At 35.6% G+C, this 9,243-nt stretch overlaps 1 protein-coding gene across 1 annotated transcript; it reads left to right on the top strand.

The window, feature by feature from the left end:
- Positions 1–794: 794 nt before the first annotated feature.
- LOC145576251 (uncharacterized) lies at positions 795–2,540 on the top strand. Its single transcript, XM_081634036.1, has 3 exons — positions 795–890; positions 1,371–1,564; positions 2,240–2,540. Exons 1-3 carry the CDS (start codon positions 795–797, stop codon positions 2,538–2,540), a joined length of 591 nt encoding a protein of 196 aa, XP_081490162.1.
- Positions 2,541–9,243: the final 6,703 nt, after the last annotated feature.

The raw sequence follows: 9,243 nt of genomic DNA on the forward strand, positions 1-9,243 counted from the left end.
AATTACCTTTTCTAATTTTGATATATTTATTTTTAGTTAAAAAAAATGAAATTGAAAGCAAAAAACGTAATTACAAGCATACTCTTAATTTCTACTTCTTCAAGTTTTTAAATTTTAATAATAACTATGGAGTACATAATTTTGTCAATTAATGTATTTTAAAATAAAAATATATAAGATTATAAAATTTTGATGTGTTAGTTGAAGTTAATTATTGATATGATTTTTCTTTTCAAAAATATATATATACTTCGCATAATTAAATCGAATATAACAAGATTTTACATATCTATATTTTCATAATTTATCAGAAAAAACGGAGAGGTATATGATTACTAGAAAAGTTGAAGAAATTTTATTAAAGGTACTATATACACCCAGGTTAGGGCATTATTCCATCTATATCTAGTATCTAACCATAAATCTACAGGAATATTGAAAAAAAATAACATAATCAATTAATCAGTCAAATTTTGCCAGCTTTGGTTTATTTTTTTATTTTAAGAGAATGACTTAATAATACTTGAGATTTGAGAACACGTATAATATATACGACTAGTCAAGTAGTCAACTTAGAAGTACAACTGTACAAAAGGCCAGTTCTTCTAGTCTAGTGACTAAACTAATAAATAGCTCTAATACTAATATAATTAAGGTAATGATAATGAAAAGGAAAGTCAGATAAAAATAGAAATTAAAGAAGATATATATTAATAATGTATATTAGGACTATTATTGAGCAACTAATTAAGCCGAGGATTATACAATAATCAAGGGAGCTAAGGTTAATATTCATGGGAGAGGGCAAAGTTGTGGTGTTCATTGTTGTAGGATTCCTAGGTTTGGCAGCTGCTGCCCTTGCTTTTGCTGCTGAAGCCACTAAGATTAAGGTAATATATTTGTCTAATTTAATGAATTTCTTTTCATTATTATTCTTCAACAATTAACTAGCTTGTTAATAGATTATATTATATGTGTATAAGAAAAGAATTTGCGAGTTTATTAAGAGATAATAATAATAGTTGAACTTTTAAGTGACGATATATATATATATATATATATATATATATATATATATATATATATATATATATATATATATATATATATATATATATATATATATATATATATATATGACTCTTTGTGTTTACTATACCATCACATTATTAGTTTGTGATGAAGAGAATTGAACAAAAGAAATTAAGCATAAATTTATTTTAAAATGAAGAAAAATAAAATAAACAATCCACTTAGCTTACTCATAGTAAATATGAAAAACACAACAAAATTCAGATTAGTCAGAATGTAATAAACTATGATCTTGTTTTGAATTATATTATGATTTTGTTCATGTTGATGATTATTAGGTATCAGATATTAATATAACGGAATTCAATACATGTGAATACCCAAGCTCTCCAGCAAACATACTTGGATACACAGCAGCTTTGCTAACATTTATCACTCAGATCACCATTAGTATTGTAGCTCGTTGTGCTTGTTTGCCTAGCGATTCCAACCATCAATCTCCTGGAGTAACCATTGCTTTCATATTATCCTGGTAATCCTCTAAATTAAAGATATTTACCAGGTATCATTTGTACAAATTTGGAATTAATCAATCTTACTCTTCGTATTAAATAAAAATTAATTAGTACTTCGCATAAATCAAAGATACAATATGTAGCGCAAATGTCCATATCTATGCTTAATCTTTAAAGTTATTATCATTACTAATGCGTGTCGGCCCACTAATTTTAAAACTAATAAGAGGGTTCACTGGCATGTCATGTGCAAGGGCTCCTTTCTTTAATAATTAGCACGAAACAACTATTTTATTATCCGTTTTAGACACAACCTATTTGAGCACGAGGCATGCTAGCACGACACATGGGCCTACACAGCTCGGTCCATTTCTAGCTCGATTTCCATCTTTAAAGCTTAGAGTGGAGGGAAGTTAATTGGTATGAACAAAATGAGTATTCCCTAAGGTCTTATAATTTGTTATGTACACCCAACTAACATAAGGTTAGCTTTTGCTCTTCATTTGATGATAAAATGAAAAACAATCATCATAATAAGAACAAAGACTCATGAGTGTACGGTACACCTGGGTGTATATAACAACCTCTCCTAAAATCTAGATACCGAATTCAAATACCCTAGGACATAAGAGTTATTTGCTTTATTGAATTGATGCCAACTTGGTTTCTTGTTAATTTGTCATTTGTGACAGGGTTGGTTCTATTATAGGAATTGGTCTCCTAGTATATGCTGCTAATCTTAGCACTCGTCAAGAGTTTCTCGGGTCAATAGGACTTTGCTACACCGTAAATACTGGATTATTTGCTTCTGGTGGCGTTCTAGCACTTCTTGCTTGTATCCTTGGCATGTCTTCCTCCTACAGCTTCTCGACCAATCGCCGTTCATCAACTCCAGTTCCATATCATGGTGGCATTGGCATGGCTAATTCTCAGTTTGCTGGTGATGCCTCTACATACTCCAACCTCAACCCTAAGCAACAACAATATGTTTGAATTATTTTATACTTGCAACTAGTTTCTTTGTGGAGCTTGAGATCAATAGAGTGCTTTTAACTTAGGATTGAAATTTGCATAATTTGTAAATTTGGGGGAAAAAAATTGTAAATGCATTGAATTGTAAAAACAAAAGTTGCTTAACTCTATCAAGTTGTTTGATGTCAGTCTCACTCGGAGGGATTACAACGACACAAGATTGATTTTATGCTCTATCAATTATTACAACTTGGAAAAACTAAGTAGCTATGCTTGCCTAAACATTGTTATCAATAGATTTCAATAATAATTGTTCCTTTGTACAATCGATCCAATAAAAATATTAGAGATTTGAATTCTAAAACGAGTATTTGGGAAAATAATGACAATCATATTCAAAGCTAATACATAAAAAATACGTTATGCATCTTCAATTAGTTCTTCTAAATTCGCTTGTATACAGTACATGACATGTATATCTATAGAACTCCTAGTTCTTCTAAATTCGCTTGTTTGCACTCCATATTTCCCAACATCCTCCTTCGATAACCTTAACGTGAATCTCTCCCAACTCTTCATCTCCACCACCGGTTCAACAATTATGGCGACATGTCCGGTTGAATTCCACCTCTTATGCTTCCCAAATAGCCCCTCCTCGACGTCCCTCTTCGGCCACACCTCGAAGACATTATGATTTCCCCCCTCGCATCCCAACTCATCAACCCCTCCCACATCCACCAAAGTCAACTCACTAGGTTCCGGCACAAGATACGCCGGCAAAGAGGACATGAAGTGTAAGAATTCCAAAAAAAGCTTCTAAGTACTCGAAAATCAGAACAATGAGAAGCAGAGTAAAGGAAAAAGGACGGATTTCATTGATGATTTTAGAGAGAGAAAATTCTTACAATGTAGAGAGAGAGAGAGAGAGAAATCTAGAATGAATTGAATTAAAGAAAATACAACTTGCATAGCTATTAAAACCAGCTAGCTCTCATTATTACCGGAGAATTGATGAGCTGTCAATTCTGTAACAACCTCTAACCAACTATCTGACGTGGCACAAGTTGTTATAACAACTTGAGCTGAGGTGTATTACTTAACACTCCCTGTAGGGAATATTTCAAGCCATCCCACACTTGAGCCCCACTGTGATCATACACTTAAGTATGGTGGCATCCAAAAGGAAGGAAGCTAGAGCAAAAGAGTCGCCAACAAGTTTTAGGAACTTGTAAACCGTTCACAGGGTGAAGGTTACACCCCTTAACGATCCATGAGATCGTCAACTCCAATAGGTCTGGAACCAAGACTGGTGTTCGGGGATGAAGGTATAAATCCAACCTAAAAGAGATTGAACCTGCCCTAAAAATAGGCCTCTACTTTATTCTACTCGTATTCATATGCGCTTTCTGACTAACATGCAATCAATAGGTTAACCCTAAACCTGTTTAATCTATGTTGGTTGAACTTAATGCACAGATAAATCTATTATTGGCGATCACTTGAATTATAATCAAATTAGCCTAAACAAGATTATTAATTATCTTATTAAGCGTGATTACAAGTACAAATTCCCTTTAAACATACAAGAAAGGGCGTGATCAAGCAATAACAATAAATAAGCGTCAAGCAACATACACTACTAAAATTCGGCTAAATTGCGACCGTTTTTCTACGACCGTCTGAAAAACGGTCGCAAATTATGAAATTTGCGACCGTTTTTCTATGCGGTCGCAATATTACGACTGCTTTGACAACGGTCGCTAATTTGCGACCGTATTGCGACCGTTTTTAGCTTTTTAGACGGTCGCTAGCATGTTTGAACAATTAAAAATAAGTCTAAATTAAATTAAATCGTTTGCGACCGTGAAAGACGGTCGTAATTGTCATAATCTGCGACCGTCAAAGAGACGGTCGTAAAAGTCATAATCTGCGACCGTCAAAGACGGTCGTAAATGTCATAATCTGCGACCGTCTAAGAGACGGTCGTAAATATCATAATCTGCGACCGTCAAAGAGACGGTCGTAAATGTCATAATCTGCGACCGCCTCTAAAACGGTCGCAGATTTCTAATTTTGCGACCGTTTTAACGGTCGCAATTGTTTTTTTTTTTATTTTTAAATAGGGTATAAAAGGGATTCCAACTCACACTAACCCTAATTTTTTTACACAGCCGCTGCTCTTCCTTCATTTTCCTTATCTCTTCTCTTTCCTTCTCTTCCTTCCCACGTTCCTCCTCTTTCACTCTCATCTCCTATTTTCTGACTTTCATTGCCGAGAAACCAAACAAAGCAACTAAATTTCCTCCTATTCTCCCTCCCGTATTCTTTCCTCTTCTCCTTTTCGTTCTTTTTCCTTAGGATTTTCGCTCCATCTCTGTTTCTTTGTTTCTTCTTCATCTTATCTTTTTCTTAGGATTTCTGTCAACTAATGAAGTGTGGTGTTGTATTCTCGTCAAAGTTTGGTATTAATGGTCGAATTCGACCATAAAAATTTGACCATTAAATAGTTTTTATGGTCGAATTTGACCATATAAACCTAAAGAGGAAGAAGTTTTGTGAGAGGTATGTGTTTTTTCTCTGAATTTTTATTATATTTTTGTTTATTTTTAATTTTTGTTGTTTTATTTTGTTCTCTTATTTCCATGATTGTTCAATTTTTTTTCCGATTTTTGTTTGTGTTTTTGTTTGAGTTTTGGTTCGATTTTTGTGTGATTTTCGACTTTTGGTTTGAATTTTTGTTGATTTTGTTCGAATAGTGGTTCGATTTTTGTCGAAATTGTGTGATTGTTCGAATTTTTGTGGGTTTTTTTGAGTTGAATTTTTGAAATATTGCTTAGTGTTTGTGGGTTTGATTTGTGTTCGTATTTTTTGTTGATTTTTTGTTTAATTTTTGTGCATTTTATTTGTGGCTTAAATTGTTTTGAGTAATTTATGTTGCTTTTTTTTATTTCCGATTTTTTGTTTGATTTTTGTAAATTTGTTCGAAATTATATGGGTTGTTTTTGTTGGTTTAATCGGATGTTTGTTAGTTAAATTTCTGGGTTAATTTTTTTTGATAAATTTATGTTTTTCTGGGTTAAGGGTGGGTGTGGTGGTGAATATTGGTGGTTGAAGGTGGGCGGCTAGTGGTTGTTTAGGGTGGGCAGTGGTGGTGGTTTGGGTGGGATCTAGTTTCGGTGGATCTGGGTCAAGGGTGGGTGGGTGATGGGACTGTTTTCTCTCTTTTTTTTTAAAAAACTTTTTGCGACCGCTTATGACGGTCGCTAATTTCAAGATCTGCGACCGTTTCATAAAGCGGTCGCAATTATTAATATCTGCGACCGTTTTATTAACGGTCGTTGAAAATAGTAAAAACGGTCGCAAAAAATCTGCGACCGTCAAACGGTCGTAATTTTGTTTTTTTGCGACCAGGAGAATAACCACCGTCATGTTACGACCGTTAACGGTCGCAATTATATTTTGCGACCGTTTTTGCTAGTTTCTACGACCATTTGAGGCGGTCGCAATTTGGCCGAATTTTAGTAGTGATAATAATCATCATAATAATAATCATATCAACGCTAAAGCATAATAATAGCAAGATCCTAGGCATGATACTAACAAGATTAATAACAAATCCTGGCATGCCACTAAGCAATAAAGATCAAAGCTTTAGCCCTAGCATGATACTAACATGATATTGATATGATATTAGAAAGCATAGGAAGCACTCTAAACATGATACTAGAAAGCAATAATAACATCCTAACATGATACTAGGAATTAAACAAATTTAAACATGCTTTCTACAAGGATAGAGCAATAAGATCACATACTTTGATGCCTCGTACCTCTTTCTAATAACAAAATACACGCGTTAGTAACTTCAAGGAAAATATAAAACAATTAAATTAAATAATTAAAATAGAGATTAGGGACCAAACCCTCAGAAATTATAACCTTTCACGTCTAGGGCGAAGGCAACTTCGAACTTAGCTAGGTGTTTCTAGATCTCGTGTATACGGAATTGTGTTTGTGAAAAGCTAGAGAGATGAGAGCTTAGAGAGAATTTAGAGAATAGATTGATTGTAAAGAATTGATTGTTGATGATTGTGGACGATTAAAAACGGAGGTTCAGAACCCTATTTATAAGAAAACAGTCTGGAAATAGGTAGAATTTGATAAGGAATAAAACTCCACGTTGTCGCCGCAAAACCAAACTTGTCGCTTGGCGACAAGGCTTGTCACGTGGCGACAGGCCTGTCGTTTGGCGACAGCCTGGATTCCTACGCGCTTTCAAACACAGAGTCCACTTATGACTTGTAAATTCCGTATGAAAACTGAAATCGTATTTTTATAAAATAATATTTTATTCCAAGTAAAACAAATATAATTATTAATTCTAATTCTATTAGGACTTAAGAGAACCTTCGAGAGAATTCTAGAAGACTATAATTAATTCTAATAACTTTAGGAATAATAATTAATATTGGGCCCTCTCCTAGATCATCGAGTCGCATGTAAAGACCAAACCGGGCCCAGTTTAGTATTTTGGCCATAACTTCCTCATTATTCATCGGAATTGGGCTTATAATATATCTTTGGAAAGCTCTTTGCAAGCCCCATCCAACTACACTATTATTGGACCCTTGTCGTGGACCAAACTTAACTGGATTGGCTGTTTTTATAAAATAGAGTTGTTTTCGAAAACAGAAAGAAAGAATTTTTTAATAAAAACCAACCGCAACACCTGACCTTTCACACTTTCACTTTATTCGATTATCATTCGACGCAAAAGGTATTTATCACTGGGTTTGGTTTTGGGGAGACACAAATGGGTGTCTACAGAAGCCCCCACTTTGACTGAGTTTGGAGAAACGCATGTTTCGAAAACAAAAGTCAAAGTAGCGATAGGGACGGAGAATGATTCAGAACATTCTGCGATCCTAAATCACTCTTGTAACGCTAATACCTGCAAACTAGCGTTAGTTAAACAGATAAAAGAGTTAAGAAACGCGTATCTTGTACCATCGAGCACATGTCTCTGGAGTAACCGATTTGTTGCTGCATTTGCTGTTGTGACAACCTTCCACAAGCTAGGGAATGCCATCCTGCTGTTTTTGATGTTCACTCGTCTCTGAACAAAGAGCTTTTTTGATATGTCCACGCGTATCTGAACAATGGAGCTTTGACGATCTTCCTCAAGCTAGGGGATACTGCCTGAAGACTGCTACGCCTGTAACTGCCTCCAATTTCCGCTGTGATAGTCTTCTGCAAGCTAGAGAATACTATCAAAGATTGCTTCGCTTGAAACGATCTTCTACCACCTTGTGACCATCTTCTGCAAGCCAGGGAACATGATCAAAGATTGCTTCGCCTGAAGCCATCCTTAGTTGTTGCGATAATATTCTGAAGAAAACTACCGAAGATCAACGCCTGTCGATCCTTAATGCTGCTTGAATTTATTTGTTGATGCTTTGGGTGATAAGAATCCTCTTTTCTTCGGGGACAGTTGTCAACACGACTCTTGTATGATGTATGACAATCCGATTTAGGGAAAGTTGTCAATGCCACATAACAATCCATCCTTGGAAATGTTGCTATGATGAAGCGACAATCCGTATCTCGGTAAATTTGCCAAAATCCAATTTTGGGAAAAGTTGCCAATGCTTCGTAACAATCTGTCATAAGAACTTTGCTACGATCGACAATCCACATCTTGGAATATAACTTTGAAAGCAATCCACCTTGGAAATTTGCCAACGCTATGCGACAATCCTTTTAGGAAAATATTGCCACTATTGACAATCCGCGTCTTGGAACATTTGCAAAAAAAGAGTCGACCGACAATCCACTTCGGGAAAATTTGCCACTTATTGAAATGAATGACAATCCACGTTGAGGAACCTTTGCCGAAATTTATGATGAGTAGAGACCTACGACAATTATTTGGGAAATTTTGCCATAGGGAACTATGTGTATGACAATCCAATCTTGGAAAAATTGCCAAACAAAGCTAGAGCACGACAATCCACGCTTGGAAACTTTGCCAGAGATGACAATCCAAATAGAGAAGGAGTACGACAATCCACGCTTGGAAACCTTGGCAGAGATGACTTGCCAAATAGAGAAGGAGTACGACAATCCATGCTTGGAAACATTGTCGAAGGGATGACAATCCAATCTTGGAAAAATTGTCGTATAAGAAGATGCGCGACAATCCATATTTGGAAATATTGTCAGTTGGGGATGATAATCCAATCTTGGAAAAATTTTCGTATAAGTGCTTGCTTTTGAACCGATGCCTTGGTGCTTGTAATAAGCCAATGCTTAGGCGCTTAAGCTAAGTGAGACAATCGTCATCAGGTCAATCACTTACTGCGATTGTAATCGAGCCGACTACTAATCATGTCAATTTGCTTATAGGGGCTAATTGGCGTACCAAGGAACCCAAAATTGCTGTATGAGGTCCGCATAATTTAACATGGGGCCATGCATTGTGTCGCCGCACTGGCGCCTGCTGGAAGACTCTGGCGCCGCGCTTTCGCTCTGTTGTCAGGCAACAGATTTTGTCGTCTGACGCTGGAGTCAGGTTTTCATTCGCGGTTTTTTGAAAAAATCCGGGAATGTTCTTGCTCACTGAAATGTACCAGCATTTATATTTTTGACTATAGGACATTGCTCATGTAATTAGGGTTGAGTTAAGACTTAGTGTTGCTTGACTCGACGTGTAACTTGATGTACT

The sequence above is a fragment of the Chenopodium album genome, chromosome 13 (genome assembly GCF_948465745.1).
Source record: "Chenopodium album chromosome 13, dcCheAlbu1.1, whole genome shotgun sequence".
NCBI lineage: Eukaryota > Viridiplantae > Streptophyta > Magnoliopsida > Caryophyllales > Amaranthaceae > Chenopodium > Chenopodium album.

Excerpts from the sequence above, each read along its gene's own strand:
- LOC145576251 (XM_081634036.1), top strand. The coding sequence starts at position 795 with ATGGGAGAGGGCAAAGTTGTGGTGTTCATTGTTGTAGGATTCCTAGGT. Across the intron at positions 891-1,370 it reads CTGAAGCCACTAAGATTAAG|GTATCAGATATTAATATAAC; the intron begins GTAATATATTTG and ends GATGATTATTAG. Across the intron at positions 1,565-2,239 it reads ATTGCTTTCATATTATCCTG|GGTTGGTTCTATTATAGGAA; the intron begins GTAATCCTCTAA and ends CATTTGTGACAG.